The 18,319-nt window shown below is 43.0% G+C and overlaps 1 protein-coding gene across 2 annotated transcripts in view; it reads left to right on the forward strand.

Annotated features, from left to right (window-relative positions):
• NALF1 (NALCN channel auxiliary factor 1) overlaps positions 1–18,319 on the forward strand; it is a 561,883-nt gene that overhangs the window by 514,850 nt on the left and 28,714 nt on the right. For both annotated transcript variants that reach the window (XM_057532679.1, XM_057532681.1), the window contains exon 2: positions 14,197–14,368. In XM_057532679.1, the coding sequence (XP_057388662.1) occupies positions 14,197–14,368 (172 nt within the window). The remainder of the gene's footprint in view (positions 1–14,196; positions 14,369–18,319) is intronic.

An 18,319-nucleotide genomic window follows, 5' to 3' on the forward strand; every position in this document is an offset into this window, starting at 1 on the left:
AGAATGTCTACATACAACATATACAGTGACACATGAACCATGTGCTTTGGTGAATGTAAAATATCTAGCAGTCATCATGCAGGTCCCATAGCTGAATGGCTGGGTGCGTGGGATCTGAAACTAGCCAGAAAATAGCCAGCCTGCATTTAAATTCTGGCCCCTTGGCTTAGCTTGCTCACTTCAGTAAAGGATTTAAACTTTCTGGGCCTCATTTTTTTCACATCTGTAAAAAAAGGAGAAATATTACTATTTACTTCAGAGGTTTCTTGCGAAAATGAAAGGAGCGACTACCTGTAATACTTTTATCAACAGTTTCTGGCACATAGTAAGTGCTGTGTAAGTGTCAGTCACTATCATCTTTGCTTTTCTCAAGATGCTGCATTTGTAAGATCTGAAATCACCTACTTGTTATAATCATCATTCTATTCCTTCAGATTGATAGCCATTATGAGAAGTCAGGAAACTGATGTTAACATTTTTCAGACTGTAGGTCTTTGAAATTCAAGTATCAGGCTCTTATGTTTTGTTACCTACTCACTTTATTCCACAGTGAATGAACGACCTCTCACGTGTGTACTATGTGAAAGAAACAGGTTATTGGTGAAATTTTCACTGGAAGGAAGCAATTTCCATCTAAATGTTTACAAATTCCAGTAAATATGCAATTAACCTTGTTTTGCTCTTGTAACAGAAGACAGACATTTTCTGGCTGAAACTGATTTTAAACAATGGAAAAGCATCTTAAATTCTAAGGAATAAAATTAAACTATAATTTTGCCAGCATTTTCTGCTTTCTTGACTTGATGTCATACAAATAGCACTGCTTTCTGATCTCTCTTACCCAGTGTGTCCCCTCCAGTCTGTTATTCTGGCCTTGGTTTGTGTTTAAACTTGGGCTCTCCCTGTGATAAATCATCCTCCTCCCCGCTCACTGACTCTCAAGAAAACAAATTTTATGAAGGGAACTGAATGCTGTAAAGGCTCTTGGAGTCATAATTCTACACAGAGAGAAACATAAGGAGTGTTCATGGCTGTGGGAAGTAGTCAGGTGTTTTTATTTGAACTTATAAGAAATAGCTCTGTTCCAAGTCCACTGTAAGAGGAAAGGCAGAAGGTATTTTTTCCTTGATATGATAATGGGATCTGGCCAACTGTAGAGAAAGTGTGTGTGTGTCTGTGTATGTCTCTGTGTGTATGTCTTTGTGTGTTTGTCTGTGTGTCCCTGTATGTATGTGTGTTTCTTTGTGTATGTGTGTGTGTGTCTGTGTGTATGTCTGTGTGTGTATGCCTGTGTATGTGCGTCTGTGTGTGTCTATGTATGTCTGTGTGTGTGTGTCTGTGTGTATGTGTGTCTGTGTGTGTCTCTGTATATATGTCTGTGTGTGTGTCTCTGTGTGTATGTCTGTGTCTCTGTGTGTGTCTGTGTATGTGTCTGTGTGTGTGAATGTCTGTGTCTCTGTATGTATGTCTGTGTGTGTGTGTCTGTGTATGTCTGTGTGTATGTCTGTGTCTCTGTATATATGTCTGTGTGTGTGTCTCTGTGTGTATGTCTCTGTGTGTCTGTGTCTGTGTGTGAATGTGTGTCTGTATTATGTCTGTGTGTGTCTCTGTGTGTATGTCTGTGTCTCTGTATGTCTGTGTGTGTCTGTGTGTGTGAATGTGTGTGTCTCTTTATGTATGTCTGTGTGCATCTCTGTATGTATGTCTGTGTCTCTGTATGTCTGTGTGTGTCTGTGTGTGTGTGTGAATGTGTGTGTCTCTGTATGTATGTCTGTGTGTGTCTCTGTGTCTCTGTATGTATGTCTGTGTGTGTCTGTGTGTGTGTGTGAATGTGTGTGTCTATGTGCATGTGTATGTCCATGTGTGTGTCAGAACACTTTATAAATAAATACTTATGGAAGGGAAATATGCTAAATTTTAAATGGACAGAGTGAAAAATGTATAGCAAGTACAGTTTCAAAGATAAACAATTTGGTGTCAGTTCTGTATAATTTAATAGTTGAATAAATGTTCACATGATAAATAGAGAAAGAGAGAGCAGCAAGGATTTAGGACCAGGACTAGGAAAAGTAGCTTTCTGATTGGTGGTAGCTGTTAGTTCAAGTGACAGGCAATTGTTTTGAGACATAATTCTGGCTCTTTTCTCATGAACGGTAGTATTACTCATGTCACCAGTGCTTGGAGTTTTGAGCATGTGTTAATAAGTTCACAAACACTGTGATCCTTTGCTGTATTTAAAATCTTTCACTATAGACTAAAACAGCAGTTGCTGAAATATCTTCTTGAGATGAAGCGAAGTATGCAGTGTTGAAAATGTTCAGATCTCCAAAGCTTATCCCCAGAAGACCCAGGAACAATCTACATAAGCTATCAGAAGTTAGTATTTGTTTACACCTGAAGTCTGTGGGGTACAATGAAACACATTTAGTTCGGGGTAGGAGTGCTGGGTAAAATGACCTGAAATCTCAGCCTGGCTTTGCTGTATTCTGCTGTGGGATGTTGGCCAAATTGCCGGAATTCTCTGAATCTTAATTTTCACCTTAGTAAAATTGGAATACTCACACTCACCTCATGTAGACAATGCACTGATACCTAGGTGAAGAGTTGAGTACAGGCATACCCCAGTTTTACTACACTTCATTTTAATGTGTTTTTTACAAATTGAACCTTTGTGGCAGCCCTGCATCCATCAAGGCTATTGGCACCAATTTTCCAAAAGCATTTGCTCACTTCATGTCTCTATGTCACATTTTGGTAATTCTAATAATTTGTCATTATTATTATATTTGTTATGGTGATCTGGGATCAGTGATCTTTGCTGTTATTATAATTGTTTCGGGGACCCACAAACCACATAAGATGGCCAAATTAACTGATAAATGTTGTGTGTTCCGACTTCTCCACTGGCCATTCCCCGTCTCTCTCCCTCTCCTCAGGCCCCCCTATTCCCCGAGACACAACACTATGGAAATTAAGCTAATTAATAACCCTAGAATGGCCTCTAAGTGTTCAAGTGAAAGGAAGAGTCACGCGTCTCTCACTTTAAATCAAAAGCTGGAAATGATTAAGCTTAGTGAGGAAGGCATGTTGAAAGCTGAGATGGGCTGAAACCTAGGCCTTTTGTGCAAAACAGCCAAGTTGTGAATGTAAAGGAGAAGTTCTTGTAGGAAATTAACAGTCTACTCCAGCAAACACACAAATGATAAGAATGTGAAACAGCCTTAGTGCTGATATGGAGAAAGTCTGAGTGGTCTGGATAGAAGATCAAACCAGCCACAACATTCCCTCAAGCCAAAGCCTGATCCAGAGCAAGGCCTCGTCTCTCTTCAGTTCTGTGAAGGCTGAGAGAGGGGAGGAAGCTGTGGAAGGAAACTTGGAAGCTAGCAGAGGTTGTTGGTTCGTGATGTTGTAGGAAAGAAGCCATCACCATGACATAAAAGTTCAAGGTGAAGCAGCAAATGCTGATGTAGAAACTGCAGTAAGTATTTGCAGAAGATCTTGCTAAGAGAATTAATAAAGGTGGTTACACTAAACGACAGATTTTCAGTATAAACAAAACAGCCTTATATTGGAAGAAGATGTGACCGAGACTTTCATAGCTAGAGAGGAGAAGTCAATGCCTGGCTTCAAAGGTTCAAAGGACAGGCTGACTCTCTTGTTAGGGGTTTATGCAGCTGATGACTTTGAACTGAAGCCAATGCTCATTTATCATTTCAAAAATCCCAGGGTCCTTAAGAATTATGCTAAACTACTCTGCCTGTGCTCTATGAATGGAACAAAAAGCCTAGATGACAGTGCATCTGTTGACAACATGGTTTACTGACTATTTTAAACCCACGCTTGAGACCTAATGCTCAGAAAAAAAAAATATTCCTTTCAAAATAATACTACTCATTGACAATGCACCTGGTCACCCAAGAGCTCTGATGGAGATGGACAATGGGATTCATGTTGCTTTCACGCCTGCTAACTCAACATCCGTTCTGCTGCCCATGGATCAAGGAGAAACTTCAACTTTCAAGTCTTATCATTTAAGAAATTCATTTTGTAAGGCTGTAGCTTCCACAGATAGTGGTTCCTCTGATGGATCTGGGCAAAGTCAATTGAAAACCTTCTGGAAAATATTCACCACTAGAGATGCCATTAAGAACATGTCGTGATTCACAGGAAGAGGTCAAAATATCAACATCAACAGGAATTTGGAAGAAGTTGATTCCAACCATCATGGATGACTTTGAGGGGTTCAAGACTTCCGTGGAGGAAGTAAGTGCACATGTGGTGGGGATGGCAAGAGAAATGGAATTAGAAGCGGAGCCTGAAGATGGGACTGCACTGCAGTCATCTCATGATCACACTTGAGAGAATGAGGAGTTGCTTCCTATGGATGAGCAAAGAAAGTAGTTTCATGATCTAGAAACAACTCCTGGTAAAGATGCTCTGAAGATTTTTGAAATGACAATGGAAGGTTTAAAATAGTGCATCAACTTAGTTGATAGCGGTGGCAGGGTTTGAGAGGATTGACTCCAGTTTTGAAAGCAATTCTACTGTGGGTGAAAGGCTATCAAACAACATCGCATCCTGCAGAGAAATCGCTCGTGAAAGGAAGAATCAAAGGATGGGCAGACCTCAACGCTGTCTTCTTTTAAGAAACTACTGCAGCCATCCCAGCCCTCAGCAGCGCTGCCCTGATCAGTCAACAGCCACCAGCACGGAGGCAAGACCCTGCAGCAGAAAAGGCTGAAGGATCAGATAAGGGTTAACACTTTTTAGTAATAAAATATTTTTTAATTAAGGTATGTACATTATTTTTTTAGACATAATGGTACTGCACACTTAGGAGACTACAGTATAATATAAACATAACTTCATATGCACCGGGAAACCAAACATTTCGCGTGGCTCATTTTATTACAATACTCGCATATTGGGGTGGTCTGGAACCGAACCCACAGTATCTCCTAGGTCTGCCTATGTAGTAAATATTTATTATCTGCCCCCTCCTTGCTGTCTTCCTGCTGTCCTTGTCCCTTCCTTCTTCCCTGTCCTGTATCACAGGCACACTGACCCCGACTCTAGTCCCCTCTCTGACATGCCACGTCACTCCCCGTCTTGACCGTTCCCTTCTCTTCTGCAGAACCGCCGGCCACCCTCAGTCATCACTGACCTCTGCTTCCTCCAACCAAAGCACCCTGATGGTAACACACTGCCTACCACGTCTTGCCTTGTCTCCTTTAATTTGACAGTACTATTTTTGGGGCCAGGGAAAATGTCTTATAATGACATTTTTAACCTGCCCTCCACTCCTGCTCCCCAGGGTGTGTACCTACTGCCAGGCCAATAGTCAGCTCTCAGTAAATAGCTTTGGATGGATTGAACGATACCTTTGAAGCCAAGGTTGGTAGAAATCAGTTAGCTCTTCCTGCATCATGATAACCGGCTACAGCTCTATTCTAATGAGAATTTTGAAGTGTTCACTCTGTCACATTTTAAAGCTATAAATTCTAAGAGGCTCACTGGCACTTTTCTGGCTGTGATCCTGTTTATCTAAGGACCAGGTGTAAATAAATAGCATGTTTCAATGGCCACGTGACACACAACACTGCTGCATCCCCAAGGCGCTGATTTGCACATAGTCTCCGTAAGGAGCTGTCATCTCTCCTGTCCCTGCTCCTCAAGAACAGGACATGTCAGGATAAAGCAGAAACCATAATGATAGCTGTTGAGCTTGGACTTGGTGATGACAGAATCAGAAGTGCTCCTTCACATCTGGGAGAAAAATAAAGAACACAAAGAGTCCACTCAACCAGGGGGCAGCAACACCTGCTTTGAGCGAAGACATTATTATTGTTTTAATTGACAACTCTTATGCCTCTGATATTGTAAAGTGGGGTGTCATCATGTATTATTCATACAGAAATGTCTTGACTGTATTGCAAAGAGGTAGACAATTTAGATATATACCCAGAGCATTTTATACTCTAGTTCTATAAAGTATAAGACTGTGTAAATTTATCAGATTGTTAGATAACTAATTTTGCTTTATTATTGCAAATTTTCCATATTTTACTTTGGGTTCTATGAGAAAGTTATGCCTTAACTTTCTTTAGACCTTTATTGGATGTTTCTATTAAGTGAGAGGCAGTTATAAGCAAGTCCCATTCTATTTACTTGTATGAAAGAAGTGAATACAGCTGCATTTTTTAGTGAATGTACTGATTACTTATTGTAGTTCTACTGAATGCATTGGTATTTTCTAAACATACTCTAGATTGTGGATTGTAACACTCATTCATTTATTAATCAACTGCTCCGTGAATTCCCATGTGAGTCCTCCCAAATAAGGGGACTCTACCATATTGACTCCCATTTCCTTGATGAATACATGCTTAAGACTAGTCTCAGATTTATCTCCAGACTCACTTCCATTTCTTCCTTCAAAAGGTTGATTTCCTACTTTTTAAACCCCTTTCAACATTCTCAACTTGCTTAAGGTATGGAGCCCAAACTGAATTTATATTGAAGTGCTTCCTCACTGCCTTTTTAAAACTATCAATTCTAACAGGATCATGGGCACTTTGATGATAGTTAACGCAGACCACGTTAAATACATAGTGTATCTAGAGGACTATGTGATATGTAATACTGCTGCATTTCCAAGGTATTGATTGGCTTATAGTCTACAAGGAAGCTGTCATTTATCCCTGTCTTCCCCGATTCTAGAAAAGGCTGTTGAGAAAACAGCATTATGTCCACCCATGGCCGACACACAGAAGTGGTTTCCATGAAAGAACTTCCTTCCTTTCTTTTTTTTTTTTTTAATAGAACCATTTATTATCTTGGACTTACAGTGTTATTAAAATGCTGACCATATTTCCTGAGTCCTCTTTTTCACTTCACACCTGAATTTTTCCAAAGTTATTCCATGCCCATCATCTTTAAAGCTTTATCTGTGGTGCACAGACCCAGGGTTTTGCGGGCTCCTTTGTGCCGCGTAAATGATGTGGTGCTTTCGTTCAAGGAGTCCATCACCTCAAACACAGCTCAATATTAGAGCTATCCATAATGGAAGGGAAAGTCATGCCTCATATTTTGGCAATTCTCAGCCGTTCCAATATAGATATTAAATACTCCCTTAGTTTTTCCAGCTGGAAAAAGAGGAGGGCACTGGTGAAATATTCAGCAACTCCATGATCAGATGTTTTGCAAAATAATTCCTGGCCTCATGCTGCCTCTGCTGCTGGCCTCCATCACTCCCCACTGGCCGTTGCTGACCCTCCTTTTTCCCCGAGGCCCACGCGCACAGTTCCTGACAGCTTGGTCCCTAACGTGAGCTTTTAATTCACCTGTTTCTATCACTGTGAATATTCATTTTTGGAAGTACCATAGAACTGTTTTGGAAAGGGATGAGGTAGTGTAATCTGTCCTCCAGAAACGTTTTGCCATAATCCCAGCCAAAGCAGCTTGTCCATTTCCGAGGACAAGGCCAGAGCAAATTCCGCCCTTGGCAGCTCTGCGGGCCTCCCCTGAGTCCCGCCCGTCGAGCCACCTCTTGCCTCCTCTTTGTGTGGAAACCCTCTCTGCCTGGAACCCCCGGCCACGTTGTGTCTCAGCACCTAAACCATGGTGTCTGCTTGGAAAGAGAGGTTCAATCATGAAGTGGGCTTTTAAAAGTTTCTTTCTATAGGATTTATTTGTCCTCCGATAAGGGGGTTTGCTGATACCGCAAAAGGAGTCCATGTGATTTAATGTCTTGGAAGCACGTCAGGGTTCACGGTTTGAGTCTGCTCTGTGCAGGATCTCAGGGCCAGGTGGACTCGCTCACATGAACCAAATCACCCGACAGAGCCGTGCCCCTGAAGGCCGTGGTGTGGATTTCCAAGCACAGTTCCATGGACAGTCAACTTCTCCCAGGTACACCCAGAGCACCAGGAACACGAAAGTGCACAAGGCCCCGTTACAGGCGCCTAGAAAGGGAAGCAGACAAGCAAAGAGTGTCGCCTTCAGTGTGAGTCCGTAGGAAGAGAACATTCCAGAGGCTTTCGGGGGTGGGTTTACGGATCAGGGGCAGGAGGTTTACAGATGAGGTCACACGGGACGGGTAGGAACCCATCAGGCTGAGGGCTGTGTGAGCGAGGCGGGGGGGGGGGGGGAAGGAGGGGGCAGGGCTGCGGAGGACGAGGCACGTTTAGCGACGCTGTGTGTCACCTTCCCCAGCCGCAGTGCACAGACTGAGGACGGGGGTGGAGGGTCAGAGGCTGGAGCGCTCAGCAGGGCGAGGTCACAAAGCTCCGTGTCCTTTAAGGAGTTTGACCTTTTCCCTGAGTGCTGTGGAGAGGCCCTGGATGATGGAAAGCGGAGTGGTGACAGAATCAAATCGGTCCCACAAAGGTTACCCTAACTGCCCGGTACAGACCAGCGCAGAGGAGGAGATCAGGGCTGAAGGCACAGAGCCTCATCTGTGGATGTGTCATCTAGGTGAGTGATGGGGATGGCTGGGGTAATAGTGTCAACGGAAATCAAGATATTTGGAGTCTTGGTACTTAGGAGTAGGCTCATAGGACCTGGGGATACAGTCGTTGGGGAGACAGCAGAAGGGGACATGGGAGGTGACTCCCAGATTTCTCTCATCTTGCTTCTCCCGAAGAGAAGATGCTGAATTCCACTCCGGACTTGCAGAGGCTGAGATGCTAGAGCATGGAAACAGAAGCATGTAGGACACAGTTTATAGACAGATCAGGTGAGAGAGAGAGAGAAACAGGGGTGCCCTGGAAATAACGATTTAGGCGTCACTGTTTTAAAGACCAAGTTGAATCATGAGAGTGGACGATTACCACGAAAGACTGCAGAAGAAAGTTTAGAACAGAAGCCTGAGTGACACCAACATTTTGGGGAGTGGCAGAGGAAACAAACAACAATTACAACAAAACAACCAATGAAGTAGTGGCTGGCAGAGTAGGAAGAAGCCCAGGATAAATGGATTCTCGTAATCACGGGGCCAGCATTTCAAGAAAGAGTTTCATCAACAGCGCTCATTGCTGCCAAGAAGTCAAATAAGAAAATAGCTGATTTTAGCAGCTGGGTTTATCATCACAGAGGCCAGGTTGCTTAGAAAGAACAAGTTTCTGTGCAGTAGTTGAGGCTGACACCAAACCATAGTGAGATGAGGAGGGGAAAGAAGATGAAGCAAGGACGTCATTAACTCAGACAATGCAGGATGTATACAGTAAGTCCCCTCCACACGAGCCTTCAAGTTGCAGACTTGATGGGAACGTGTATTCGCATGTCCAATCACGTAAGTTAGTTCACGTGTCTGTCGTACATTGTCACGTGTGTGCATCCTCTACAAGTGGTTGTGCTTTTGTTTACTTTAGTATAGTACTGTATAGAATACAGTAGTACAGTATCTTTATTTCAAGCCCAGGATGTCCGGAAGCAAGCCTAAAAGCAGTGGTGATGTAGCTGGTACTACTGTACTTTTCTTAACCACTGTGCCACCAGGGAAGTCCCTACTGTACTTTTCGAGGTACTGTACTGTAAGATTAAAAATGTTTTCTTTATTTTTTTGTTTGTTTTTTATGTATTACTTGTGTGGAAATTATTATAAACCTATTACAGCACAGTACTATATGGCCGATTGTGTTAGTTGGGTACCTACAGGCTAACTTCATTGGACTTACAAACAAATTGGACTTAACGAATGCACTCTTGGAATGCAACTCATTTGTATGTAGGGGACTTACTGTGCTAATGAGGAAGAAGGGAAAGAAGAAGCTGGCTTCCTGTGTGCCCCGGACAGTGCAGAAGACACACTGACAAATTCTTCCCCGGTTTCCTTCGTTTCTGAGATCATCGTTGGATGGTAGCATCCTCTATTCAGGAAAGCTTGAAGAGTTGATTTGCTTTTTGTCACCGTTGCCGTCACATGTCTGTGGGCCTCCAGGTACCATGCCTGAGTAGCAGGTGGAGCTGGGCTGGCCCTGCCTTTTTCAGACGGATTCGCTCTCCCGAAGGAGGGGGGGGCGGTGGTGAGAATGGATTGGGCGGACTTAAAAACATAGGGCGGGGGCTTCCCTGGTGGCGCAGTGGTTGAGAATCTGCCTGCCAATGCAGGAGACACGGGTTCGAGCCCTGGTCTGGGAGGATCCCACATGCCGCGGAGCAACTAGGCCCGTGAGCCACAACTACTGAGCCTGCGCGTCTGGAGCCTGTGCTCCGCAACAATAGAGGCCGCGATAGTGAGAGGCCCGCGCACCGCGATGAAGAGTGGCCCCCACTTGCCGCAACTAGAGAAAGCCCTCGCACAGAAACGAAGACCCAACACAGCCAAAAATAAATAAATAAATTAATTAAGTAATTAAAAAAATATATATATATATATATACATGTATCTATCAAAAAAAAAAAAAAAACATAGGGCGGTGCCAGGCAGCGAGGGCCGTTCTGAAGTTCAGGGGGTTAGACCAAGTGTTATAACAGGACCCACGAAGTGGGTCACCAAGAGAAAACAGGAAGGCATTTGCATCCAACGCAGGAAATGGGGCCAAGACGCAGCCCCGCAGGACAAGGTGCGCTGACATCGTGAGTCTTTGGCGGATCAAGGAGCCTGTCCCCTTACACTGTCCATCTCTGACTGTTGTTCCTCAGGTGACCTGGCGCATCCTCAGGCAGGGATTGTTCTCGTGCTTGCCTCTTAAAATATGTCAGTATTTCCATTTTCTGGGTGCCACGTGTGCTTTAACCAGACACTGACACAGAGCTAAGGGAAGACGCTCAGATATACGCATGTGAACATTTCTTTCGACCTCCTGCCCCACTCACAACTGTAACAACATGCCTTGTGCATCAAAGTGCACTAGCCTGAGGCAGTCGTCACCGCAGACTACTGCGTATGTAACCAGCGACTTCAGCCCCGCACGCTGCAGACACGCGCCACTCACGCATTAGAGCTGCCAGGGAAGGGCCTCAGAAAACGCATCAACACGTGGTATACATGTAAGAAGAGTTAGCCCTTAGTAATTCTTGGGGGGAAAGGGAACACAGCCTTCTGATTTGAAGATGACAACCATGTTCAATACCTGACATTTTTCTTAATAATAAAAAATTGTAACCGACATATTTTTTCAGCCAGCTAACATATATTTGCAATATAAATTGGTTCCCTTGCTCTAAAACATGGATATAGATTTTGGGGGAGGGAGGCAAGTATACTTAAATGAGAATCCAAGCCCCTACGGGAAAAATACTAATCGGGGGCATTTTGTGAAAGGCTCTACGGGAGGTGAGCCGTGGTCGTGTGGAACGCCCAGAACCAAGAGAGGTCGTGAGACCCGGTGCGTGCTGACGTCACACTGGTGCATGCTGACGTCACGCTGGGGCACGATGACGTCACTTGTAAGGAGGAGCCTGAAAACCATGATTATTCAGGGCACTGGGTATAACCTGTAATGAACAATATTTCTAGCCACATAAAGCATCCCCCTCCTAGAGTCCCGTAGCTTAACATCACTTCCCGTAATCAGGGAACAGAGACCCCTCGCTCAGTCTGCCTCCTGGGATTTTCCTCTCAACCATGCTTGTGCCATTACAACCAGAACTTTCCTGAAAACTGAGAATTATCTTAAAAAATAAAAAACTAGTCTTCATCGGGAATCTGGAAATGAGTTCAGTAGACCACATCTCCCTGGGAATCTCCCCTTCTCTCCTCACACCTTCAATTAGGCCCGCGAAACCGAGGGGATTTGTAAAGTGATGTTGGTGCAGAGAAGACCCAGAAATCAGCCCAGGGGGTGGGGTGTGATTATTACAGCCACTGCGCAGAATTTCAAGGGAAGGTTTGGAAAGTGCAGATCTGGGGTGAAGTGACTTGTAAAAAGAAAATAAAGATACGTTAAGAATGAATCAGTTGATGCCTTCCCAGTAATGTGCTGTGTTATTCAAACAACATCCAAGAAGGCAGGGATTTGAGGTTGCCATCAACTGTGGTCTTCCTAGGCCCCAGTTCTCACTTTAAAATGAGAGGCTTAGCTAGACGATCCCTAGGACCTTTCCACCCTGAACTGCCACCCCTCCCCTCGAGGACTCCAGAGACCCACCTTTTGTCATGTTGTCATCACTTTCCGCTGACTCTCAGAAGAGGTCCAGCTACCCCAGGGCCCAGTGAAGGAAGTGCTGGCCTGAATTCTGCCATTTGCTACTATAATCTCTCTGTAACCCAGGTTCTTTATTTGTAAAGTATTTCCCAAACCCATCTCAAGGGTTTCAGGGGGGAAAATAAGAAATGAGAAAATGCTCTGGGAGAAAAAGAGAAAATTGTTATCCAGCTATTAAGTAAAAATGTCATTCTTTTTTAGGCCATTTTAATAGTCTACTCTGTTCCTTTTCTAGACTGTAGCTTGAGAGTATTTTCTGTTGACTGTAGGATGGGCAGCTGTCAAACAATTTGTTGTACAGTCAGCAGTGATTTCCAAGGGGCAGGAGCAGAGCAGGGGTGGGGTGAGACGTCCTTCACAAGCATAGTTACCTGGCAAACGTAACTTCCACAGAGAGAGGAAAGTACAAGCCCTCCAGGAAAGATGGGGGTAAGCGTAGTTAACCAGTAATTTATCATCAGAGACCTTAAACCTATTTTTGTTCCCTCCCAAAATTATTGTTTAGCGTCAGATAATCATTTATACTATTCAGTGACACCTGGAAAAGTGATAACTTAATATGTCTCTCCATAGGAGAAGGCTAAGCCATTATAAAAAAGATTTCTGGTCTTCCTTATACTACAGAGTTCTCATGAAAGAAGACAAGTGTATTCATTTGTCATCATGTGCTTTTGTCTGAAAATCCTTTAGGGCTTTTAAAAATTAATCGTCTTGTTTCTTTGGTTTTGTGCCACCACAAAACATCTAACTTTCTCAACCTCCCTCCCTCAAAAATAAAAGGGCGGCATTGGAAAGTATCTCAGAGCTGTTTATTTCTCTCCCTTTCCTGACACAAGAATCCTTCTCACAGGATATTGGCAAGAGTTATCTAGATTCTGCTTGAATTCTAAGTTGTCCACTTACTTCCATTGCTAATTATTATCCGTGTGCAAAGTGTGACCAATAGTTACCTTCTATGCGGGTGCTAAGAATTACATGGGAAAAAACGTATGTAACTTGCTTAGAACAGAGTGTGAAATTGATAAATACTCGCTATTACTCTTGCTATTATTGTCAGGTATTTATGATCTCTTAGCGTACATTTAACGGTACACCATCCACTTTTCCAGGTAGAACATAGGCGACAGAATCTTACCAGGCTAGTATTAACCTTAGAAACAGGTAAACAGAAGACATCAGAGCCAAGGGTCTGGGAAATACCTGAGTCACAGCCATCTGTATGGTGGATACTTTGCCATTGTTTTATTTGGGCCTAGTTTCAACTTGTTCCCTTATATTAGAAAAAGGCATTTTTTCAATATCTACTTTCCTAAATACCTATCAAAAACAAAGAGCTAGGTGAAGGCATAGTCCTTTCACGTTTTATTAAATTAAGCAAATACTTATCGAATATTGACGTGGGTCACGGTATCTAAAGGTCCAAGTTGCGGCTCTGATGAGGTTTCCTTCCTCGTGCTCCTCACCACACCACGACATAAAGTGTCTGATTTAGGTTGGGTGTTTCCCGGCTTTCGGACGCTGAGATATTTAATGCATTTGATGTGAGTCATCAATTTAAATGCCCGCCGCTGCTTGTTCTGTGTCCTGGAGTTCAAGCTCTAACCAGCCGCCTCTGCACAGCCCGCGGGGGCATCTTTGTAGGGGACCCAGCGCCATCTAGTGCCCTTGGGGGGAATAGCCGGTGTCTGCAGGGCTCACCTCGCACCCTGCAGTAAATAACCACGGTGGATCCAGTTATTTCCTTTCTTGTATATCATTGGGTTTTACAAACTTCAGGCCCGGCTTAACTCCACTATTTTTTCACATGAGTTACATCCCCTCAAACGCCACATTACCTTTTGCATTCTCTTAAGGGCTCAATCAAAACATGTTTTGCTCTGTTGCCAAGACATCACTTGCAGCTGGCCTTGTGTGAATACGCTGTCTCCAAGTGTGAGTTTTCTTATGATCCGCTTGAAACCCTAGCATGCTTCTCCCAGTACAGCATGTCCTTTATTAGTCAGAACTGTTGTCATCCCGCCCTATTTTTGATTCTTCTCTTTTTCAGATTGTCTACAAAGCCTGGCTGTGTTCCCAGTATTTTGAAGTCGCACAGCTGAACTGCAGAAAGACAATTCCTTGCAAGCAATACTGTTTGGAGGTTCAGACGAGGTGTCCGTTCATATTGCCCGACAATGATGAAGTCATCTACGGGGGACTCTCCAGTTTCATCTGTACAGGTACAGTGCAGGGCAGGTGTTGGCACCCAGCCTCTCGTGGTGGATTTGCTTCTTATGTGGTGTTTGTTTGGTTGGGGGTTTCCTTGCACTGATGTAACCCTGAAGATTCGGCTGGGACTATTCCATGCTTTCCTTCACAGAAGCCCTGAAAGGACCCCGAAACTGATTTGGAGATGTTGCTACGTGATGTGTCGTCTACCTATGACCACCATCATTAAGTTTGTAAAAGGATAAAATGGAAAAATGTCAGCAATCTTTGGATTTGCTTAAATTTGACTTAGAGTCGGTTGGGTTCTACCTGCCTTATCTTTGTATTAACCTAAGAACAGATGACGTGATAAGGCGGTAAAATTCTGTTTCTTCTTCAAATTGGTAACAAGTTTAGGTCCCAAATCTATTTTCTGAGAAGTGTTATGTTACTTTATCTTAAATAAGTATTGAGAGTATAAAGAAATGCCCATTTAAGTTACTCGTGTGTGTGTATGTGTATTAGAGTCCGGTTAAATTGTTTACTTCTTTCACCAAATGACTCAGACTGGGCAAAACACCAATAGCAGCATTCAATTTCTGGATATTTATAAGTGTTACACAATTTAGACATAGAATAAGATGCAAAGGATAAGAGTAGATTGCTTTTTAAAATAAATGCTGAGTAGACAAGTGAGAACAATCCACTTTGCCGCAGTGATGTGATAATCAGAGTTGTTGTTCCACAGTCTCTCAGTAAAAACGTGCTACGTGTCTTTGTAACTGGATGGCTTGAGTTGTAGCATGTTTAGTTTTCAAGTTTTAAGGATAAGACACCATCATATGTACGAAGAAACACGAAAACCCCTCTTCTTATAATAAACTTTGTGAGACCCTTCTAAGCAGAGTGACATATTGAGATGTTCAACATGAGAATTTATCAAATTCTCTCTAGAGCACTTATTTCCATGCCTATCCATAACCCATACTGTTCTAAGTGATGCGCTATCAAGAGACTGTCCAGCGAAGCTCTCCGCTAAAAGCCTGCCTACACACTGGATGACTTTTATGCTGCCCAAACTTACCGGAAGAACATCTGGATGAAGGTTAAGAGACATGGGCTTTCCTCCTATTTCCATTAATGCATTCTCTCCGAGCCACCGTCTTCTCGTTAGTGCATTAGTGATAGCAATACCCCTCAGGCATGTCTGCAGAGAGGAGTACAGATGGAGAAGCGGCACGAGATACGTCATCCATAGGCAATAGCCATTGTACATAAGGAAGCGATTTGTGGAATGTAAAGTGAGTTACCAATTATTTTTATTATTCCACTGATTTGATGCTGAGATCATTTTTCATATAGTTCCTCTCTACTGGGAAGACGAAGAGAGAGAGAGAAAAAAGGAAGGAAGAGGGAAGGAAGGAAGAAAGGAAGGAAGAAAGGAAGATATTAACACCTTCTTCCTTTGAATCTGAGCCAAAATTCACCAGTCACAGGCTATTCATTTATTTGTCTTCCACACAAAACTTGAATAAATGGTCATCAAGATAAGGTCTTCATCTCTTGACTTAAGGGTCAATGAGGTGTCCGTGATTTTAGGACTTCTGAGAAACTTCTGGAATTTTATGGAAAGGTTGTATTCTTGTTCATTCTCATGCATGTAGCTTTTTTCCTAGAGAAGGTCAGCAGCTTCAGTAGATTCTCAGAGCAGAAAAGAACCTCAGGTGAAGGGAGAGGCGTCTGTCTTTATCCCCTCCTGCTTCCTGTCTCTTGTCTGTATGTTTGAATCTGAAATACAGGATTGAATGTTCATCGCCTTCCCTATACACTTTCAAGGCCATCAGAAAGCTAAACATGGAAATTAATCTCTTTTCGCACATGTGCAGAAAGTCTATCTTATAATTGTCTTTGAGTCTTTCAAAGTCAGATGTTTTCATCTACATCATTCAGGAAAACAAACAGGAAAAGAGAGATTTGTCATTTGTTGGATCCAGGGGAAAATGCCACCAAAATTAGAAGCTTTCTGGGAGAATCTCATCACTGAATATTTGGGAATCTGACTCTTCTTTCCCCACTGTCAGCTGGGCCTATGTTCTTTTTCTTACTTCTCAAAAATGTGCAGAATAAATTAGGAAGGCATTTGGTCCCTGAGTGCTGTGAAAATTTTTGACAAAAAAATGGTACTAATTTTCAGATTGATCCTCTTTTCTAAGCTGTGACCCAGGCTTCCTGGAAGAATTCTTCTGTGTCTTGGTCACTAGCAGCCATCCTTTATCCACCTTGGGTCACAGAGGTCCCTTGAGTTTTGCTGCTGGACTTGAACAGGAGAGATTTCTGCAGGTGGGAATCGCTTGCTGCCATGTCACTACTGATGAGGGTCCCAGACACCAGGGCCCCCAGAACATCTCCTTCTGGAAAGAAGTGAGCTCCCGGGGCCACTGGTGAAACCCTGCCCTGGAGCCCAGTGGCCTCACATTTGTAGGGAAACTAGTAAGACTTTTACATATAAAATATTTGTTCCCAAACATTGTCACACAGTCTTTGAAGGTTCACCTCTTACAGATAGACGTGAAGATCCAAAGAACTCACCTTTCAGGTAAACTTGGAGTAAATGTTGAGTCATCTCACACACCTTTTACGCATTTTGAATGAAGTGTCTTCTGTACTCAGAATGAGACTAAGTCTAGTCGAGAAATGGGAGTATTTTTCCTAGTTCCCCAGTTGGCTGCACGTGACCTGAGGCCCACTGGGAAGCAGCCTCATAGCCACATTCCAGCTCACACAGTACAGCACATCTGCTGGACTCCCCCCTCAATGAAATGAGTAAATGACAATCACTAAACCCAATTTCACTAAAAGGAATTCACCAAGTAGGTTGGTCGTCATCTTGCCTCCAGTAATTCCTCTTTTTTAAAAAACTAATAAATGGTTTTATTGCCATTCTATATGCTGAAAAATATAATCATTTATCATCAAGAGTTGAAGGAATAGACGGAGTTTCCTTCAGATTCCTTTAATAATGGTCTCCCTACTAATGGAAATACATCCAATTCAGAAGCTTCCAGAAGGAAATAGATTCCCTCTAAAAATCAATCTCAGAAAAGTACTCAGTGAGCACGTGACTGCAAAAGGCTCACTGGCAGATGCTGTCCAAGTGAGGGTCAGTTTTGTTCAAGGTGCTTCTCCATGGTGACAAACCAGTGGCGTGATTACGGCTTTTTCTCCTAGCGTCCTCTGCATCATCCAGTCTTTTAGAGACTGGGATTACAGGACTCCAGCTCTTCCTGTCATCTAGGCTTTTATTAGGGATATACTAATGCTTAGAATTCCTGTCATCCATCCAAAAAAGTACATCTCAGTCCTTGGGATCAGGGAACCAGTCAGAGGGTTCAGAACAGACAAAACTCCTTTAAATAATCAGGAGCTATTTAAAATTTTGGTAAGTTATTAGATGCAACCTTATTGCATCATTTCTTTATGAGGCTTATATTACTTACCCATGTCCTACATGGGAGTGTTTTACATGTCTATATTTTGGTCATCTGCTGCTATGATCCTTAGCAAGCCGGTAGCTTATTTTTTAAAAATGAAATATCTGAGAATGCATGTCCATGGCTGTACAATGTCTTTGACTGAGGCTGTTACTGAAGGTGAAGGACAGATGTTCTAACCACAAAACTAGAGGAGAGAATAGCCTCCTCCTGTTGTTAAGTTCTGCTTCTGTTTTAGGTGATGAAGGAAGGACACTTCGCCTGAGATCTCTCTTGGTTTTTCTGTTAGAGGATAAAACTGACGCGTCGCTGAAGGGGTGTTTGAGAAATTAATTAGGGAGAAATTCCAAGGTGCTGTCAGGGTGAAGCCCGTCATTGGATGTCAGGCTTTATTGAGTTATAACTTTTCAAGTTGGGTTCTGTTCTCAAGCTGGGTTCACACAATACTCTGCTATTTTAGAAACTGTTTCTTCGTCTTCAAAGTGAGGGGGT

Source organism: Balaenoptera acutorostrata, chromosome 18 (assembly GCF_949987535.1).
Source record: "Balaenoptera acutorostrata chromosome 18, mBalAcu1.1, whole genome shotgun sequence".
Taxonomy (NCBI): domain Eukaryota; kingdom Metazoa; phylum Chordata; class Mammalia; order Artiodactyla; family Balaenopteridae; genus Balaenoptera; species Balaenoptera acutorostrata.